Source organism: Emydura macquarii, unplaced genomic scaffold (genome assembly GCF_026122565.2).
Source record: "Emydura macquarii macquarii isolate MOO-44397 ecotype Brisbane River unplaced genomic scaffold, CSIRO-AGI_Emac_v2 contig_18, whole genome shotgun sequence".
NCBI lineage: Eukaryota > Metazoa > Chordata > Testudines > Chelidae > Emydura > Emydura macquarii.
In genome coordinates, this window is record NW_027130155.1 from 8,972,888 (window position 1) to 8,994,618 (window position 21,731).

Below are 21,731 nucleotides of genomic sequence, written 5' to 3' on the forward strand. Positions count from 1 at the left end.
TGATCAGGCTTCAGGGTTGAAGGGGTTATATCCAAACTTTCCCCTTCTCAGTACAAAGATTGAATGTACATTTCTATCCATACTTTATTAGACTTACCTTAGAAATGTATGTGGTAAATTACCAGATAGTGAAGGCAATCTGGGAGTCACTCTGCATTTGCTCCCTTATCATAACTAAAATTCCTTCCTTTTGGCCCTACTGTTAGCTGTGAGATCCCAACATTCTGCAAGTAAAAGCAGATTCAGGCCCCTTATTTCATAATTCAGCCCAGCTAGAGGACTGAGGAGTCACTCTAAGGTTGCAAATTGTAATGGCATAGAATGGCAAGGTGCAAGAATCTGCAAGAGATCAGGTATGAACTTGACTTGTGCAAGCATGCTTAATTTCGTTCTCTTTGAGTATGTCACATCATTTGTGATGCTTTGTCTTCTTGCAGTTTAAAATTGCCACTCTAGTGTGTAGCCACTACATCAGACTCAATTGTACAGCCCAATATTTTCAGTAACGAGTGCCTAATGTCTGTATTTGGACACCTAAATAAGTGGCCTGATTTTCAAAAGTGCAGCGTGGCCAGTCACTCCCACTGCGCCGAGTGGTTCTCTTTGGGACACGCTTCATAAAAATGTTAACATTTAAATTATTAAAAAAAAGTTAGGGTTTGGTGGTTGTGGCTTGATTTTAGTGTTCAAAGTTGTACTAGATACTTCACAGAATACAAGGGAAGATGCAGTCCTTGCCCCAAATCAATGCACCAGATTCTGTCATCCCTACTCACACTGAGCAATAACCTACTACACATGTAGTCCCAACAACTGCAATGGGGTTACATAGTAAAATAATACTTAGTGAGAGATAGGGTGGAATAGTTTGGCCTTACATGTTTGTAAAGGAGTGAGGAACTGAACAAAGGAAGATGTAAGTCACAGCAATATGATGACATGACTACTCACATTGGAAAGTATATATTGTAGTGTTCAGTTCAGGAGTGTTTCATTTCTTCTTTCATATGTACAAAATTGAAGGAAGACAAAGATACAAGAGAGTGAATATATGTGATTTGCTTATTGTGGGCTTTGTGGAAGAGGCAATTTTTCAAGCTTTGAATGTAATAATCCAATAAAGATTAACACGGATGCCTTTGTGCCACATTGTAACAATCTATTGTCTACAGAATAAACAAGGCAATAATGCTGGCTATCTTTGTAACCACAAGGATGGGAAATTATATATACAGAAGAGCTTAAATTCTGCAGAATACAGGAAAATCTGTAACACACCCTAAATGTTTTCTATGCCTGGAGACTCCTGTTGTCCCTGATTAGACAGATTATGGCACTGTTATTGAAATGATATTGCAGTTGCGAATTCTGGTTCCTATTGGCTACATTTCCCAGCTCTTTCACATTTGGTTTTACAGTTCTTCTGGGCCTTTGTGAAATGTTTTCCGTTGTCTTAACTCATTCCATAATAAACGCATCACAACTCCACCACACATAATCAGTCACAAATGGCATTTTTCTCAGATCTAGTAAATTCAGAACTGCATGAAGTCTAAATTACTTCTGTCCCAGGAGACTGATTCTTTGAGGTCAGGTCAAGCTCATTAAGGAGAAGAGAGTGCAGAGAAGTTTGTGTTGCAGCCTCTTGAACTGCACCTATCATATATAAATAGACTTTGCTTCCATCATAACCAGAACTGGAAGGGCACTTAACTATTGGATTGCCAGTGCTTCCCTATGCTGCCAGTAGAATGAATGTTATGGGAGAACACACTTATGGAAGGCAGATGACCTAGTGTCTAGGGACCACTGGAAGTTAGGAGATCTGGTTCTATTCCTGTTCCTGCCACTGACTTGCCATGTGACTTTGGGTGAGTCACATCACAAGTTGGTGCTTTTGTCCCCCTCTGTATAGATGTGAGGATGTCAGGGCAGGGACTGTCTCCTATTATGTTTATCTAGCACAAAGGGTGCCTAATGTCTATTGGGCCTCCGCACTACTATAATATTAAGTCTAATGGCAGGCTGAGAGTTAAAGCTTCACAGACATAACTGTTCTTATTTTTTAATGAAATGAAAAAGATCTAACAACTTGATTTACTCCAAAATAATCAATAGGTTAGTGCCTTCTGGAGTTTTTCCTGGTACCTCAAAGGACAAAAAGTATAGTCAAAAGTAAATATATATTCATTCTATCTCCTTCTTGAGTCATCACCAGGATCATTAGTTTTAATCAAAAGCTGGAAATATTTATGCTTGGAGGACTCCGATTTTTTTAAACCCAGGAGTTGAGATGGAAAAGAGAAAAGGTAGTTTGTTTCTATTCAGGATTTACATATAAAATATTCACTTTGCTTCTAGTTCCTGTCATTGTCTCAGATTATATTGGAATGTCTGTATAGCATTTACAGTAAAGAGCAATGAAGCAAGTGATCGCTAAAAATAAATAAATCGGATTTTAAAAATGCATTCATGATATGTTATAACTGATAGAAAAAAACATACACAAGGAGGAAAACTATTAAGCACATGGTAAAGCAGCCTTACATGAACATCTGGTGAAAGAATACATTTTCTCTGCATCAGTAGATTCTCCATTAGCTCAGTGGACCTGATGCCTACATGGGCAGCTTGTCACTCTCTCTTTGGACATTAGATTTCCATGAGGTGAATGTCTGCATTAGTCTTCTCTCACTGCTCTTCCTTTCCTTTATCACTCTGGTCACCACCCAATCCTCCCTGGTACTCATGCCCGTCATCTGCTTATCATCTTTGAGTCACTCTTCTTGCTAGCTGGGCCCATCAAGGCCGTATCCAAATCTTGTCATTTCTCCTCCATATCATCTTTAACAACCAGACTTTTCTTTCTGTCCACACAGCTAGAAACTCCACCCAGGCCTTCACTGTCTTCCATCGCCTCTGTGGAAGCCTCCTTCCCTCAATCTTGCCTTCCAGACACATAACTGGTCCCATTCAAGTCCTTTCCAAATGCTGTCGCTAAGACTATCTCCCTGGTCTGTTATTTTGGCCATGTCTACTGTAATACAAATAAAAATGATAGTGGCATCTTGCATCACAATGTTATAAATGCCTATGTGTGGAACGGGAGAGGCTATTGAGAAAGATGTGTTGAAGCAAAAGCAATTAAAGACCAGTGATTTTAGTTTTTGCCAGGTTTGAGATTCACAGCCCAAGGGAAGAGGGGGCTAAGGCAGATTTAAGCTACCTTGAACCTTTCCGCCACTGAGTTGTTCCAGGGGCTGGAGAGGCCCTGGCATAACTATGCCCTGGATGCCTGTTTAAGTTATATTAGCCACGCCAGCTATGTCTATAGGCTGCAGTGCTTCCTGGAATCTCTAAAGCACTGTGCACTGTAGTCACACCCTCAAACACATTTCTCCTGTCCCCAGCATGCTGTCTATGCCAGGAGTCGCTAGGGGGTCTTCAGAGAGCAGCCATACAGCTGTTTTCTGCAATGTCTGCACCGGGGGAATTCTCCTTGCCTAGATACATGTTTTTTAGGACTCCTTGATGACACTCTGGCCCTTTTAGCTGGCATACGAAGATTTGAGGGAGGGTGAGGATCTCAGTCCAGTATTATGAGCACCAGGTATAAAGAATCTTTTGATTTTGGAAAAGATCTTAATAATGTTCTGCCACTTCTGCATATTTCTTACCTACTTTGTACTGAATGATGTAGTACAAAGAAACAGTTCTACACACATGACCATCTAATCTGCATTGAGTCATTCACCATGTGTCCTGTTTTCTTTAATAGGGTTGGCATAGATCCAGATGAAGATCTGAAAGCAGAAACTGCAAGTCAGGCAAGTTACAGCTATAGATTTATCTATGTTGAATAGGATAATGTTCAGTCATGTTTAATTCGTGTTTCTCTGTGTAGTAACTGGAAATATTTAGAGCAGAGCTATCTCTGCTATAAATGCAGAAGATGCAAGTACAAAATAGTAGGAGCTTCAAAATATTGTGTAACTGTTTATTGAGATGACAGTTACATACATTATCAGTTTCACTTGGGTACCAAAATATCTTTATCGGATACTGAGTGTTGAGGAATACATTATAAATAAATATAGACATGATTAAATATTAATAAAACAAAAGTGGAATTGGTAAATCCAAAGCTTGAATTAGCTATCAACTGAATTTATGAAGGCAAAAGATTTCAGAACAATGTTCAGGTCCCTAGATTAAACAAAGGAACTATGCATGATTGTAATTCTCGACAATGGGCAACAGGATAGGTCAAGTTGCTGAAAATATGTATTCGTCATTTTTAACATGGCCGTCTGAACATATATTTGGGTTAAAAAATGGTAGGCCACTAGGACAGAGGAGGCTATTTACGAACTGCACATGCTCATCTGTCACCCCATTGTCCCTGCCTTTTTTTGGTGTTTCTGTCTAAAAATGTTTACAATACAGCATTATGTTCTGTTCCAGCCCTAGTCAAGCCCTCCCAGCTGGACATTCGCTAGGCTGCCATGTTTGGACCCATACACTGGAGTTGTCTGCTCCTCTCCAGGGACTGTGCAGGCTCCTGGCACTGTCTCTGTCTTTGGCTGCTCAGCTCACTCCCTGGGCAAAGACCCTCCTTGGAAATGGGTCCCTAGGCCCCAAGACCAGTGCTGAACCCCCAAAGACTCCCCAGTAGTTTAAACACAACCTTCCCAGAATGCCATCCTTGTGGGCACTCTGGTTTATAGTTTACCACTTCAGAGATATGAGATAGTAGAAGCAAATAGACACAGATTTTGCAGAGGAATTTCTAAAACAAAACATGCTTTACAGACAGCACAACAGAGATCTAAGAAAACCAATAAAACATCTGTATATCATCCCGTCTCCGTTTCCTTGCCACTCCTGAGCATTCTTTGGGATTTGGTTAGTGTCCTTTCAGAGTTCCAGGTCCTCACTCCTCTAGCTCATGACTTCTCCTTCACATTGTCCTTTAGGTGCTTAGGTGAATGTGTCCTCCACTTCCTTGAGATGCTGCAGAAGTGGGATAGGACCCACTAATGTCTGTATTTTGTTGAATCCTCTTGTAATGTCCTGTGTTTTCTTTGCACCGCTAAGTTAGAAGTTTGCTGAGACATAGGAAATATGTTGAACGAATCAGAAATTCTTCTCTAACCCTGACAATCAGCTTCCTTCCGCTTCAACTGTTCCAGTTCCCAAAAGATCCCTTCTCACTGAGAAAGCATTCCCCCTTCTTCCTTTCCTTGAATGTCTCTACTGTGTTTTTAAAGGTCTGAAGTAACACCTTTGTCTCTTTGCTCTCCTTCTGGAGATTTTCCACTTTCCTCTTCTCTAGAAATCTGGTTTTACCTACATTGCAGTTACAATAATAATATAGACAGCAGCATCTTTTCCAGTTTACAGTACTCTAGGACATACTGATCAACATCAGAGATTATGTTGCATTGTACAATATAAACATTATTTCACCTTGAATGTGGCTTTTTGGGTTTTGCTTTTTTGTGAAAATGTGCTTGCACTAGAGGTAATAGATAGGACTTCTAATTTTCTTTCTTTTCTGCTAAAAATGAGAGGTATATATTTGTGAATAACAATAAGGCACCCAATGACCCAAACTGTGTTCTGTTAATTAACACCTAGTTCCATTGACAGAACTCAGCAGCAAAATAGAGTAGGTGTGTTAATATAACACATTTCACACCAATCATATCTAAATCAGCATATTTTATTGTAAAATATTTTTACCTAGCAAGGTAGTCTTGTTGCTCTGATTTCCTTTTAAAATTTTAACTCTTTTCATTTCTCTCACATGTTTAAGTGTAGCGCTTATATTAAATGTTATTAATACAGTTCTCTATGTCATTGTCCATTTTTTCTCTTTTTAATTTAGTACTACTGACTGTGCTTCGCTTTTTCTTTCAGATTGTTTCTTTAAAGTTTCTTCTTTTCCTTCATCTAAATCTTTCATCCTTTTCCTCTATAGTTTTTAGACACTTCCTTTTCTTTCTCTTTATTTTTCTCTTGCACAACTTCTGATATGAGTTTTACTTTTCTTTTACTGTATCTTCCACACTGACTTTTAGTTTTCTTCATATACTTCCTATTCCCTCTTTCATACCACAGGATTTATTTATTTTTTTTGGCCATATCTTATACTTAAATAACTACTTCCACCTGAAAGAACTTGAAAGCACGTTACAGTTATATAGGATACGTTGCAGCTTGAAGTACAGCCACCTCTGGGATGGGAAGTGGCACTTATGCACACAACATTTTTGGCTAAAGAAATTGGCACAAACAAACCACATATTACTGTGAAAAGTGTTATGTGATCTTTAATGTCCAAGAGGAGCAGACAGGACCATGATTTTTAAGTTTTCAATGGAACAAGACGCACAGGTCAATGGGCAGAATTTATTTTATTTCAATTCAAAAGGATGAGGGGGTGGCTGTGTCACCACTGTTGAGATTTGAACCTTTGACTCAGGTTTTCCCAATCAGAGGGGATTTCATACCTGACTGTTTCATTTATTGTTTTTGAGAGGGTGACATGATGGACTAGTCCAAGAAGCACAATCATGATAAGGGACAAGTTGTGCCTGGAAACTGCCCATTTGTGTCCTTCTCAGTTGTAGTCCCTGTTCTCATTTGAGAAGCAACGGACTGCTCTCTGTCCCTTCCAGCAGCAACTACTCCAGCAGGCCTGGGGGAAGAACAGGGGCATGTCACCCTCCCTCTCCATCAAACACCTGAGATAACAAATTAATGGCACAGACCTGGTTAATGAAGGCATTTGGATAACATTATCTTGTGTCATCAGCCTGTTAACACACTTTATCATCAATTTCAGGTGTTACCAAACTATTCTGAGCTTTGCCTGCCTTGTTCTTGTGGCTGTCACACAAGAGGACATGCAGGGAAACCTCTGATTGCACTAGGGAGGAGAGTGAAGCTAACTTGACTTTTGACTAGCGTTACCTTTGTCTTTTTTGGCTTTCACTATGTTGTTTTGTTTGTTTTTCTACAAACATAATCCTTACAAATACTACTTCCACCCTCTCACATACACAGAGGAATTTGTCCTAGACCAGTTTCTCATACGGTTGCCACCCTCTGTTTTTTATCCGGACAGGCACATTTTTGGCTTGCATCCAGCTAGAGTTGCCAGGTGCCCAGTATTTGGGGACCTGGAAACCCTAATTTATGGCACCCAAACCAAAAGATCATTTACCATGGGGCTGGGGGAGGGGCCAGGTCATTAATCTGTGCCAGGCCCTGCTCAGCTAGGTCAGCCTTGAGATGATCCAGCAAGTGACGGGGGCAGAGGGAAACGAGGAGTGAGAAATGGGTGCGGGTCCTTCAGAGAAGAGGTGGAGCAGGGGCAGAGCCTTGGGGGAAGAGGCAGAGAAGGGGGTGGGACCTGGTGAAGAGATGGTGGGGAGGAGCCCTCTGGGGGCCAAGGGGGAATGAGGCAGGACAGGGTCCAGTTGCCATTAGAAAGGTGGCAACCCTACATCTCAGCTGGTGTAAATCAGAGTAACTGCATTAACTTCAATAGAATTACACCAGTTGTTGATCTGGCCCTTTTATGGTGTTAAGTTTGGTATGGCTGCAGATGAGGAGTGGATTGTGGAAGGATCAAGGTCAATGGGTCCATGACTATGCAGATCCAGTGGTCATTCATTCCTTCTTTGCACAATGGGAAGCAAGTGCTGATGATGCTATTGCAGTTCTTGCACTTCAGTAGGTAAGCAGCTCTGCAGCCTGGAGGAAATAATTCCATCTTCTCTACCCCACACAAGATCCCCTATACAAAGCCCATCTATCTACAAAGGATGAAGAGTTGGCCACTGTGGGTTACACTAATGCTGTAAGGCAATATAAATCAGCAACATTGCTGTACCTTAGCATTCCTATGTACGATACACCCTAATTACTGACATGCCTGCAACCTTAATTTCCCTTCCAATTACTTTGTTGTATGTGGTTACTTTTTAAGGTTCAGCTAAGCACTATGCTCCTCCAAGCTCAGAAACCATGCTGCCAATGATGAGTCTGTCCTGACTCGGGAGAAACATTTTACTGTAGTCCCACTTTTAGTACAAGGTCATCTAGTTGTATCTTCCAGTAGATGTCATAGCCTGGCCTGGTACTGGGAGAAGTAATTATATGCTAAGGCTGTTAGTAGAGTTATTGGGAAAGAAAGATATCACTACTGAACCTAAGACACAGAAAATAGATTCAAGACCCCCAGAAACAGAGGCTGAGTAGCCTTATAGCATTACTGTTGTGTGTTGGAACCACGCTAATTAAACATTGCCAGTGGAGCACTAGCATTTTTCAGTGATGCATACTTCCCTCTGGGGCAAGAAGAGTCATCCAGGTCCTGAAGCTTAAGAAAATCTCATTATACATGAGGAGAAAAACCCCAAATTGCTCCTGGTCAGATACTCCTTTTGGGGCTCATCGCTTTCACACTCAGCAAGAGATACAGGAAGCTGTGTGTCATGCGGGCTGGAGTGGGGGGGGCATTTAGTATATTGTGTGACATCAGCATGGCAGAATCATAATAATCCATGTGGGATACGCCATGTCAGGTACTGTTCGGAAGGTTGTAATAGGCTAAGTAAGATAATAATACTTATGTTCATGTGTAATATGTGAAATGGAAGTTATAGACGTATTAGAGATATCTGTGTTTCAAATTGTGCTGCCTGGGCAACACCCCAGATAGGATGGCCACAGAACAATGGCCCACATAATGGTCCATTAAGGCATTCCCAGGTGCAAGGGGCCCAGAGGGAGAAGCCAGCATCACCAATGAGTCACCAGAACCTGCTTACGTGACTCTGAATTCCACTGCAGGCAGCACACCTGAAGAGGCACCAGGATTGGCCCATGTGACTCTGGACTCCAGTTTGGGTCTTGTGACTGTCCACAGGCCACATGGCCAGGGGAGGGGGTTTATAAGATCAAACCACAGGATCCATTTGGTCTATGATCCTGTCCAGCTGCAGACACCCACCTACCTCTGGATCTATTCATTATGCAACTGAACCGAAGGACTTAGACCCATCCAGGTACTGGATGTGAACCAGAGGGAACTATACAAGCCTGCAAATCCACATTTCTTCCAGAAACCTGATGTAAATGGACTTTTAATCATTTGTATATCTGTGATTTACTTTAACCCTTTAACATTTCTCTCATGGTTTATTTCTTTCCTTTTACAATAAACCTTTAGTTTAGATACTAAAGGATTGGCTGCCAGTGTGGTATTTTAGGTAAGATCCAAACTCATATTGAACTGGTGCTGTGGCTGACCCCTTGGGGTCAGAGGGAACCTTTTTAGTAAAGAGCATAGAGTTCTAGTAACTGGTCTCTTTACTGGACCTAGTGCTGATTTGGGAGCCTGGAGCTGAAATGCAGTAAAGGGAGCTGTGGGCATTTGTGCACTGGCTTCTTGATAACCTGTGTGGGGAAATCAGAAGCAGTTCGTGGCTGGTTGGGAAGCCGGGCTTCAGTGTCACCCACCAGCGTGGGGAGAATCTGCTCTCCTTTTGCAGCCTGCCCTGACCTTGGCATTATCAGTTGGCTACCCTGGGCACCGGTCGTATCACACTGTGCTTCAAAATAGCAGCTCTGGGCAGACTGTTGTCCATAATCACCATTTGGACTTTGCAGAGCCCTCCTTTGTCCACCATCCACATCAGGGGTACCCTCCGTTTCTTTTTTTTCAGTTTCTAGTTCTGTTTTTCTCAGATGTATTTATCATTAACCCTCTTGCATAAACAGACCATACACGAGGCTAACTCATTTATTTGCATCCATTTATTGATGGGCTTTCATAACTCAGTTCTGAAAGGCCATCAATAATGTGCAGAAATAAATGAATGCAGTCAGTCCATTGCATGGCGTACCCAATTAGAATAAAAACACGAAAAGCTAATTCTGATGACCAGGCATACAGGATAAATAATCATTAAGCTGAGTTGCAAAGCCAGTCTACTAGAAAAAAGACAAAAAGCTTTTTCTTGCAGTTTTTTAAAAAAAGAATCTAATTAATTTCCTCACAAAAACAAAGGTGGTTGATAAAAGCTTTTATTCAGCTGATTTATGTCTCTCAGCTCTCCAGCTAGATACATCTCCACAGAGACTAGGTGAGGGGGGTGTATTTTCAAGCAATATTTTGGAAGAATGCTATAGGCAGCTGTTAGGTCACGGGGGAGCTCAAGCAGTTTCCTGTATAGCTATGGATAGCTCTCCTGTTAAACTAAAGGTCAACCAAAGGAGATGCGTTTAACTGGCCATTATTTCTGTAGCTCCTGGGAAGGAAAGTGTCCCAACATTTCCATTCTCTTCCCACCTCCTCCTGCAGGCCGGATGGGGAACTGTACATGACTTTGGAAACAGGAGCCTGCTTAGGGTGACAAGCTGCCCCAATTTTATAAAGGACAGTCCTGATATTTGGGGCTTTGTCTTATATAGCCACTTATTACCCCCCCACTCGCATCCTGATTTTTCATGCTTGCTATCTGGTCAGCCTAACGCCACTCACCCACAGGGATTATTCCTGTGTAGGGGTTGGAAGCACTGGCTGTTTCAGTTCAGAGATCCTCTTATTTTTCCATCAGACTGCTGGCAGTGTGCGCGCCCCACTGCCACTGCCCAGCCCTGCAGGAAAGGCTATAGGTTCAGACTTTAAACCTGCAACTCACTGAGGAGCCGCCAGAGGCCAGTAGCATCCGCACTAGCATGCAGCCCCTGCTGCTTCCCTATCATCCCATGATGGTATTGTTCCTGCGGGATCTGGGCTACCATGAATTCTTGAGGTCATCATCATTCCCCTTGAGCCCTCCCTGCACCAAAAGGATTTCACGGCATGAGAAGACACACAAATTAAAACAAAATCCTTCCACTCAACTCAATGGGAGCTGAATCCACTTTCAGGACTATTTGTCCCGGGTGCTACACGTGTAGGTTTACTATGCACAGCCCTGCAAGTCTGGAGTTAACAAAACTGCCACTGACCTCCCTGGGAGTTTTGCTGATATGAATTCTAGGAGATCACACCCAAGCTTTCACCTGAACTGGAAGATCCACTTTACTAGTTTTAGTGGGTTAGCTCACACCCTGCTAGCAGGTCTGTCTACCTGCCTTGGGAAACTTGTTCCCAGCTGTGGTGTAGACATTCTCTATAGGGTGTTATCCAAAGCCCAATTAAATCAATTTAAAGAGTCCGATGGAATTCACTGGGGTTTGGATCAGGCCTTCACTGTGTGCAGCCCTGTTATTATGAACCTTACATGCATCATGGTATAAGAGACAAGAAAGTTTGTACTATTAGATTAAAACAAAGAACTAATTAGACAAAGTGAACTGAAAAATTCAGAAAGTAAAAAGTTCCCATTCAACATTCCACAGATAACCTCTTCCACAGAATGAATCTTAAAAAAAAAATCCACACATCAAAATTAAAGCTAAAGAGAAATAAAACTCTACTGGAGTGTGCTATTTGGAATGCCCCTTCCCATATCTATTCCCATACTGTTGTTAATTCTTATGCTATTGTTTGAATAACACCCAGATTATGACTAATTAGCCATATAGTATATGAGGAGGTTGCTGACATATAATTCCAGACTCCGGCTGTGATTCTGCAACCTGTGCTGTGTGAGGCAGACCCCTGTACTCATGCAGAGCCTGGCTGAAGTCAACTTGCAGAATGGAGACCACTATTTAGAATCAGTGCAGAAAAATACTGAAAACTAGCTGTAGCCTACAGTGCTGTTGTTTATTTTTCTTATCAAGCAAAGAAGAAAAAAATAGAAAGGAAACTAGTGTCATTATTATTGGAATATTATGATCCCTTTAGGAATGACCTTTTTGTAAGCCATAAACAAATACCATCTGAACTTGACAGCAGTAAACTGAAATAATCCCACTACAGCAATTTAACAGAAATATCATTTTTATTGATCTCAGAATGTAGTGCTTCTCAGCTGCTTAATAAAATTGGAATCATTAATAAAAGTAAATGCTGAATTATTCCACTTGAGTTCCAGCACAGCAAGGAGAAATGTGCTGATGATCCAATTTGCCCATGAACAGGTTCACATACTGAGATGAAATCTGGGCTAAAGACGATTGGGAGGTTTTTTTAATAAAAACATGCAGGTAAATGTAATTTGATTTGACAATTATTTTTAATGTCAAAACTTTGTTTTATTTATTTCAAAAAGTCTTTCCATTTTATATATGTATTTATTTTGCAGAGAGCGACTACTGCAGATAAAAACACAACCAAGGCTGAGAGTGCGTGGCTGTTCAGAATATGGTATGGATTTGATCATAAGTATCCTTTTATTTTTATAAACCATGGAATCAGCTTCATTAGGTGGAGCACATTGGAAATGCTTAAGAGTCCAAACAGTATCATCCTGTCTAAAAAAAAGAAAGTGAAATGAAATCACAGACTTTGTAAAGAGAAGAAATAATGAAAGGGAGTTCAAAGACCGTATTTAAATAGGCAAGCACAGTTGCAGCATATTGTTAAGTGAGGCAACAGGGAGGATTGAATCAGGCTGAGAAGACCTTCCTAGATCAAAGTTTCATCAACAAATTAAAACAAATTAATCGTGTCTAATTCCAGGATATAAAATGTGTGCAGGAATGAGCCAGTTACAATGTTGTTGTTCCAAGTTGGGAGTGAATTCATTGCTCAGGAAAGAAAGATGTTTGAGACCATATAAAGCCTGACTGTGGCTGGTCATTAAGCAAGTGAGAAAGGACCCATGAAGCCTCCCTTGAGTCTCCCTGCACAGGGTCCAGCCGCAATCACCATCCCAGCCCTCCTCTGAGCAGAGGCTACTGTCTGCTTGCACATCTTGGTTCAGTAGCCACCCCAGGGAAGATGCAGAACAAGTGACACATTGGTCCTGGCCACACATCCCCAACAGCCATCCAGAGGTGCACATTCCACACCCCCTGAGGTGGGGGTGGGGGAAGAGCGGGCACATTCTCTGAATACTGGGGGCTCCTGGAAGCATTGAACCTTCCTGAGAAACAATGGCTGCTGGGGCACAGCAGGGCCACCTTGCTGCCACCCAGCTGCTTCTAAAAGCCACACTAGAGCCCACGGAGTTGGATTCTCCACGGCCATGCATCTTGTATCCTCACTGACGCTTGTGTAAAGTGGCTGTAACAGGTTATCGTGCTGATTTGGTATCGCTTTTACATGCACTTTGCACAGGTCTCAGTGATACCCCACGATGCAAGACAGTGGAGAATCAATGTTATAGAGCAGGTACCAATGCAATGAAGATAACATTCTGTTGACTTCCCTGGATACAGGGTCAGGCAGTATTTTGGCAACCCCCCCAATATACTTCAGTGCTGACCTGCCAAACTCCTGCTGTTCCATCATGCTACATCATATTGGAGCACAGATCAAACACTCATGCTATACATTTCATATACGTTTTTCTGATGGGAGCAAAAGCAAACTTGGATGAGAACATAGCTGATAAAATGTTACTTTAAAGCAATGAAGCTTCTTATTATAACTTCAGTGAAACTATCCCTCAAAAAGTCTTCTAACCGGCAAACATCTCTTTTGGTAAGAAATAGAAATAGACAGCCCCTAATTTATCTATCCAGTCACTTCTAAGGACAAAGAAGTTAAATATTTTAATTCTAACTAAAAGAGACTTAAGTTCACAGTTCTCTACTTTCCAGGCACAGTGGAAAATAGTATGTGCAATACACTAAGGGGAAGAATGTGTTTAAAAAAATACTAAATGCCATCATCTCTGGATTTAGATACACACAGATCTCATTCCTCCTTCAGAAGGAAAAGCCTGTGGCTTTGGGAAATTTTAAAAGGATCTAAACCATGGTAGATCAGTAGGAAGGGGAAAACAGGACAGAAAAGAAGATGATTATGAAAAAGGGAGAGAAAATGGGTCAGGAAAGGAAAGTGTGGGATGCGTGAAAGAGAGAAGAAAAGAAAACCGAGAGGGAGGAATGAAGACAGAATAAAGGGGAAATGGGATAGGGATAGAAGGGAAAAAAAGCAAGAACCAATGTAGAAAGAGCAGAAGACAGGCCAAAGGAAAGGAAAGGGCTACAGGAAAGGTGGACTTAGGAGAAACAAGGATCAGGTGTGGGCAAAAAGGAAGGGAATATTGGAGAGAACAGAAGGAAAAAATGGTGAGAGGAGAGAGGTTGAATCTATGATCCAGATTGCTGTGAAGTGGCAGAGCAAGCCCTACTACAATTATCTTTTGGGGGGCTTATCCCAAAGGGAGAAGCCATGTATATCTCAAATTCAGGACAATAACCCTTTCTTCCTGCTTGCTTAAGAAAGTTTGACTTCCAAGGTTTTTGCATTTCAAGAAGACATTACATTTCTAAAGGATTTTTTAAGAGATTCAGAAAATGAAAGCAAATTTACATCTTAAGTAGCAATCTGTCTTCTTGTCTGGTAATCTTTCTCCAGTGTTCACATTTTCAGACACTGCAGCCCTGCCATTATCCTACAGATTATTTTCATTTTTTTAAAAAATAAGATTTTTACATTTTAGTTATGCTGAAGACATATTCAAATCCCTGTGGAGAAGGATAGTTCAACCCACTAATGCTTGGACTGACAGTTCTGAGCATTTCTGCCATGTGAGTCACTATTCTGCTCTGAAATATGTTCCTATTCCTTAGAGAGAGACAAATTATCTAACCAAACTTTTCTTTAATATCTGTGTCCTTCTCTTAGCAATGTTAAGAAGTTGTGCTGCTGAATTTAAAAGAAGAAATTAATATAATTGTCATGTAGTGTAGTATTTATACCCAGTACAGGATTGCACAATAGATTATGATAAAGCCTTCAAAGAAAAGGTTCTGAAAAGTACTCATCTCTCTGGTTATACACTTAGGAGGAGTCCATGCCTATGACATTTCTGTGGCCTGACATTTGCTCTAAGCAACAGCACATATTTACCCACTCTTTTGGTAATAACATCCCTAATGTCTGTTTATTTCGTGCGAAGAAACACAATTGCAGCAATCAAAAGGTTCCCTTGTTTCTTGCTGTCATTCTGAATGATTTCCATTTAAGTGTTTCTAGACAATGGTAACATGCCAGGTAAGAGTGGGATTATAAAAGTATACATTCCTAAATTGATTTGGGGAATGTTTTAGAGACAACATTGTAAATTCAGTCACTGATTCAAAGCCAGTTCAAATCAATAGAGGTCATTTGCTTCAACTGGCACTGGATCTTGTCCTAGATACCTAAGAAAATACATCTCACTCTAAACACTAAAACTAAGGAACATTAACATTAGAACAATAAAAATTAAGAAATAATTTGAGTACTTAGAGATACCCCCATTGAGTTTTTTTCATTTCAACGTTGCAGTAAGTACAGAACAAGATAAAACATTTAGTATTTTAATATGGCTTAATGTCTAAGAGTTGGTCTCTGTGTTGATGTTTTTATAGCTTGGAGTATGTCACCATTTTGAGCTGTAATACAATACTAAGAGATGATGGGGAAGAAGAAGAGTGGGGAGGAGGGGGAAATACTAACTGTTTCAAGAATATTTATTGAGGTAATAGAATTAATGTCCCAGCACTGTCATGAACATGGTGTAGTATGATTGTTTAAGTTCCCTTCAAGGGCACCTAATGTATTTGTATTGAGTACAGCAAAATTTAACTAAAAAATAAAAGTACAAGTGGAATTTTTGATTCTGTAAACAGTGAAGGTCTCTTTCCATTTGGGGTCATTAGCACATGAGGACACAGCCCACAGAAAGGAGTGAAGGTGTTCATACCAAAAGCACCCCAGGAAAGGGATTGTGTCTCGCGGAACCCCGGTTCCTTCCCTGGCCTGTTTTTGCTCCAGGGTGGTAGTGATCTACTGCTGCCTTGTACCCATATCAGCTCCTGCATTACCACCACTGGCTCCATCTATTCCCCACCCACTTGCTTCAGAGCAGTAATATGCAGGCATGCAGTAGCCACTTACTTGGGGTCTGGGCAGTGGTAGCTTGTGTAGTGGTGAGAGAGGTTCTTTCTCCGCTAGTGAGGTATACAGTGAAAGTCACAATCTAGCCCAAAGAATAACAATAGTTTAGAATAGTGATTTACAAAGAACCTTTACCAATTTTTCAACTACCATAGGGGATACAATTTAACCAGCCGATCTGGGTTAATCTTATAGCAGGTTCTTTGTCCACTAAGATTTCCTTCGCTTTTCATGTAGTCATGTAACTGTCACTTCCCCGACTTAGATCATTTTGCCCTCTCTATGCCCACAACAGGCTTCTCCCTGCCTGTAACTCAGTATACAGATTGAGGACAGGTGGTAAAACTTGGGACAGAGAGTAAGATGTACTGATGATGAAGATGAAGGAATGGTTGAGAGGAAGAAGGGAGTGTTTTAAAGGGGAAGAAAAGAGAGAGCACATAACACATTAACCCAATGCAGACTTTGTACGTTTAATGGATAAGCTCTCTCTTCAACATAACATATTAAAAGTTAAACTGAGGAACACGAGATACCACAAGACAGAGGAAAAGATGCACTGAGACTCCGTAGAAGGAATGGAGTAAAGCCAAGAAGAAGGAAAAAAGGAGGAAAACCAGATGCCAGGGATGCATAGTAAGTTTGGTTTTACTACTTGATAAATACTGTGTGTAATGGGCCTGGTCCCAGGCTCAGCCCACGACTAGGACTGATTGGTTGTTTCCTGACAAAGGTGTAGGGATGTGGCTGAGTCCAATGTGGGAATGCCACAGTGGACAATAGACTGCAGAGCATCAGCTATTCCTGCTTTAATGTCCTGGAGGAGAAGCAACTAGTGAACAGTTGCAACAGAAAGATCATTATAAAATGTATGCAAAGGTCTGAGATGATGTGTGTTGGTGTATAGGGAATGCTGGAATTGTGGTGATGCAATGACAGGCCCATCTCTTCCTTGAGACAACTCTACTGGTTTCAATGGAAGTTAGTGCTAAATTCCTTTGAGGGCCTAGTTTAAGTGTCTTCTCTTTTGAGCTTCTTTTACACATACTGCATTGAAGGGAGGAGGAGCACACCATTGCTTTACAGAATCTGTTGAACTTTAGGTGCCATATACCCCATTATGGCAAAGGAAGGTGCGTTCAGGAATGGAAATAGGGACATTGTGATTGAGTAAATCAACTTTTCATGGAGAAGCTTTGAGTATTTCTAGAATTATTCATCATTCTGATATATTCCTTTCAGAGTCTAAAGGAAAGATGTATGGTCTTCCCTCGCCCCTTGAATCAGCTAAGAGGAATTGCATTGATTTTAAATGCTTTCAAAGTTTATTCTGTCTAATTTAGTAGATCCTGTTTTCTTTTTCATCCCTCCTATGGCTTGTATATGGACTAAAGGCACCTTTTTCTTCATTGGCTGTCATTATAAGCGTGATTGAGAAGTTGTGAGAACACAGGAAAGCCTCTCTTTTGCTTACAATATTAAGCAATATTATGCTTGCAATATTAAGCAATATTATGTATTCCAGAGGAGGAAGAACTGACAGTCAAAGGGAATTAGGGTGACCAGATGTCCTGATTTTATAGGGATAGTGCTGATGTTCCAGTATTCTTCTTATATGGGCACCTACCCACTGCCTTTCCCAATTTTTCACACTTGCTATCTGGTCAGCCTAAAGGGAATTTCCTTCCCTATATGATGACTTGTCATTGTCATATCAGAGCTAGAGACCTTGGAAAGACACGGAGAGTTGCTATAGCAATGACTTTTGTATACCATTTTCTCCTTCCTGATGGAAACTGAGGGGCTTCCTAGTTACTAAAGTTTTAGTTAAATAGCAGAGATATCTTTCACTTTTGCAGAACCCTTTTAATCTGAAGGACACCAGATTGCTTTCATATTATTTATTGTTTGAATTGCAATAGTGCCTTGGAGCCTCACTCAGGGAGCAGGACCCAGTTGTGAAAGGCGCTGTACAAACACAGGAAAAAAAGATGGCCCCTGCTTACAAATGAAGTATAAAAACAAGAGGTAACTGAATATAGATTGACAAGAGAGTACAAGGAAACAGTGAGCCAATATTGGTCAGCAGAATTGGCAGTGGTCTCAGCTCATAAGCAGCCCAACCATTGTCAAGTTTGTTGTCAAGTGAAGTTTGGAGGAGGATAAGGAGGTAGCTTTGCAGATGAAGGGCAGCCTGCATGGGAGAAAGCATGAATGTGCTTGTTTGAAAAGGTAACAAGTGGATGATGGAGGGTGGTGTCATGGACCCAATGATAATCCTCTCGCCCTCACCCCGGACATACAGTGATCAAGCTGACAATTTCACACCAGTGAAAAACAGGAATTCAGGGACCACTTTATCCAGCTGCAGCTGACACAAGATTCAGGTACTCATATACCAGAGATGGGTGCAGTATAAGAAACATGGATAGACAGAAAATTTCATGCAGGTTGAAAACCAGGATATGAGGTCTAACATCTCTGCTCTAGCAAAAAGAATCTTAAGTTCTTTAATAACCCCAAGTGGTCAGGATTTTGCTATCAACTCTTCTTGCAGATGGCACTTAAAACTGCATAACATCATTCTGGAAAATTAGTGTGTTACTGACTTAGGAACCAGCTACAAAGAAATCTGGCCCTCGGAGCTGTTTCAGTCAGAAGTCTGCTTGTGGTAGCCACACAATGGCTTGACCTATTCAGAGACTGGGTTGGCCTGGTATAAAGGTGAAACTGGAACACTCCCCCACTGGGTAACTGGATCTTGGCAAAGAGAACTGACAGCTAGCTGCTCAGGGAGCTCATGTAAATTAGTCCCTTGCCTCTTGGAGCAGCACCACTCAGTATGCTTGTTCCATCTCCCTCCCTCAGTGTGGAGTCATTGAGAGACTGAAAGTTACAAAAGCCCTAGGACTGTGCGACTCTGTAGATGCAAGAAAGACATGATCTGTTCTCTTTGCTTAAATGGTACAGGGTGTAGGGAATGAGAGGGACCTCTCCCAGAGCCAGTCACTATAGTGGAAGTTGAATGGGAGCTCCTGCCACTGTCAGTGTGTGGCTTCCTTCTCCCTCGCTCCATAACTGCTGTGATTACTCCATGGATTGAGTAAGGCCTCTTCTTTCTTAGCAGCTCTAGCTCTGTAAGTGAGCTGAGAGAGTTTTTGGAATGGCCAGTCATTTTAAGTCTTCTCCTTAGCTGACTGTCAACCACCCCAGGAAGAACTCACTCTGTATATGGATGGCAGGAAGGGACTGTCCCTAAGAAAAAGGAGAGCGTGGGGGTTGTGTAAGTCTTTAATATGGCCACCACCAAGGGGGAAGGCTGCTTGAATACTGAGCAGCTGAAGTGGCCAAGCATAACAAAGTTCTCTCATACACAGCATCTGCACAGTCAGCTCTGATTTCAATAGGGGCCGCAGGAGCAATATTATTAATAGCAACAATTGCCATCACTGTGAACTTGCTTCAAAATTATTCAGACAACCTCTTTTGTGGACATGCAATCTGGTTTAAAAAGCTGCCAATGAAAACTCACTGTTCTTCATCATACCGGTCATACTGTATCCAACCATACTAGCATTTCACTCAAATCAATATAGTATTTATAAGGAGACAACAGGGCATGTTTAAATGTATAGTCCCTGGGTGTTTTCTATCTTTGTAGTTTAAAACCAATATTTCATAATGTATTTGTTCCGGTTTGTCTATGTTGCATATAGCTACACACAGAATTGAAAATGTATTTTGATTTCTCCCTCACTCAAATCTCCAACTTCTCCCCCCAGCCCCATATCTTAATAACCACCTCACAGACACACAGACACACCACAGAGGAAGCTGTTCTGAGTGCTACCAAAACTTCCAACTACCTAGTTTCTGAAATATTAGGAATTAGAAAAAAAAGTGGGGGTGGATGGAGAGAAATTACATGATTTCAAAAAAGCCATTAGAGTCAAGGTCATTCTCTCCTTCTCTGGGTGGCCAAACAACCCACCATTCTTACTTCCTACTAGGTCAGTCTCTCTTTCCTGAGTGGAATTGTCAAGTCTTAGCAAACAAAGAAGGAGAGCTAATGAGCATGTACAGCATTAGTGTTCCAGAGGGGTAGCCGTGTTAGTCTATTGTTAGCAAAACAGCAAGAGTGCTCTGGCACCTTAAAGACTAACACATTTATTTGGGCATAAGCTTTCGTAGGCAGAAACCCATTTAGTCGGATGCATGAAGTGGAAACTTCTGTTTGGTCGGTATATATACACATGCAAGGATGGGTGAGTTACATCACACTGAGGAGGCAAGTGTTAACGAGTATTAGTGTTTCCACTCAAGATGGTGATTTTATTATGATTAGTTTTGCCATTATTTAGAATCTGAGGATTGCTGTCATTTCAGGATGAATTCTCTACTGGGTTGCAGAGTACAATGGAAAGAAACTAGGTTATGTCTTAGATAATACTTGGGTGCCTGCACCGTAACGTCTGGTGCATTTTCTATACAAGTACTACGTCCAGGTACTTGAAGAGGGATGGAGAGTCACACAAATCTGAGCACAAAACCACTAATTAGACATAATATTCAGCAAAGAGCTCTAGAATTCAGTCTCAGTTCCTTGAATCTGTGGAAATGTGTCTACCCCAAAACATCACCTAATACCCAGTCAAAATGACAATGTTGTGCAAACCTAACCCTTGATGTTTAATTTTAGAGAGGGCAGTACCATAAGTGATCTGGCCTTATCTGTACTAATAAAGACTCCCCCAACTCCTCTCAATAATCCATTGGCAGCCTTTGCCATGTTTCTTGTATTATTCATGGTTCCAACACTGGAGGAAGCGACAAAACTTTCAAAGGGTCACAAATATCCAAAAGTTATACTAGTTATCTAAACCTTTTGGGTAAGCAGACAAGCTGGAAATCTCATCTCTGACTACTTCCTACTTTTGCTGAGCCAGGAAATACTGCTAGAAGAGCCTTTTGTCCTGCCTCCCATGTCATTCACGGATTCCTATTTAAATCATGAAACTTCACCAGTTTGATTCAAGCTACTTCTCTACAGTCAGCATGCCATGATTATGAACAAAGTCTTGCATGGTCAGATCAGCTACTTCCACAGGACCAAAAAAGAGAAATCTTCACTATACAGAAATGGCTAAGAAGAGTTTGTTCAAACTGAAAAAAAATCACTTTGGGGCAAATATTAAGTGTAAGCGTCTTTATCACAAAAGAAATGTGGGTGTTTTATTCCCAGAAAGACACTGAGAATGTGAAAGAAGTTCATAGAAAAGCAAAAAAAGATACTAGAGGGCTGGGGCAACTATTTTAAAAGGACGGATTAAAAATTAGTGACTTCATGACAGCTAATTGAGCTTGTGACAGCTAAGTCTATAAAAGTGAAGACTTTCACAATCAAAGAAGAAGAGGAGAGACTAGGATGGAACAAGAGGATATAACTAGCAGCAATGAGATGAAGTTAAAAAAGTGAAAATTCAGACTTAAACTAAGAGTCCCTAACTCCTGACAGTTTTAATAAACTGTGAAATGTTCTCCCACGGCAAACCAGAAGCCCAATTCTTTTGTACATTTAAAACTGGACTTCTTAAAATAGCAGAAAATATGCTGTTGGGAACAACCCAGTGTTGCAAGAGAAGGAACTAGACCTAATAGATCTGTTCCATCTCTAATTTCTATCCTTTTGATATATGAAATACCA

At 41.1% G+C, this 21,731-nt stretch overlaps 1 protein-coding gene and 1 long non-coding RNA gene across 3 annotated transcripts in view; one reads left to right on the forward strand and one right to left on the reverse strand.

The window, feature by feature from the left end:
- Positions 1-21,731, forward strand: part of SLC9A9 (solute carrier family 9 member A9) — a 288,473-nt gene that overhangs the window by 219,458 nt on the left and 47,284 nt on the right. The window contains exons 13-14 of the mRNA XM_067556089.1: positions 3,779-3,827; positions 12,276-12,355. Coding sequence (XP_067412190.1) covers positions 3,779-3,827; positions 12,276-12,355 — 129 coding nt within the window. The remainder of the gene's footprint in view (positions 1-3,778; positions 3,828-12,275; positions 12,356-21,731) is intronic.
- Positions 1-21,731, reverse strand: part of LOC137158374 (uncharacterized) — a 174,251-nt gene that overhangs the window by 79,156 nt on the left and 73,364 nt on the right. The window contains exon 4 of one of the 2 annotated variants that reach the window (XR_010921424.1): positions 12,229-12,444. The exons of the other annotated variant lie outside the window; for it this stretch is intronic. This is a non-coding gene — a long non-coding RNA (uncharacterized lncRNA). Of the gene's footprint in view, positions 1-12,228; positions 12,445-21,731 lie in introns of those variants that run through there. 2 annotated transcript variants of the gene reach the window in all.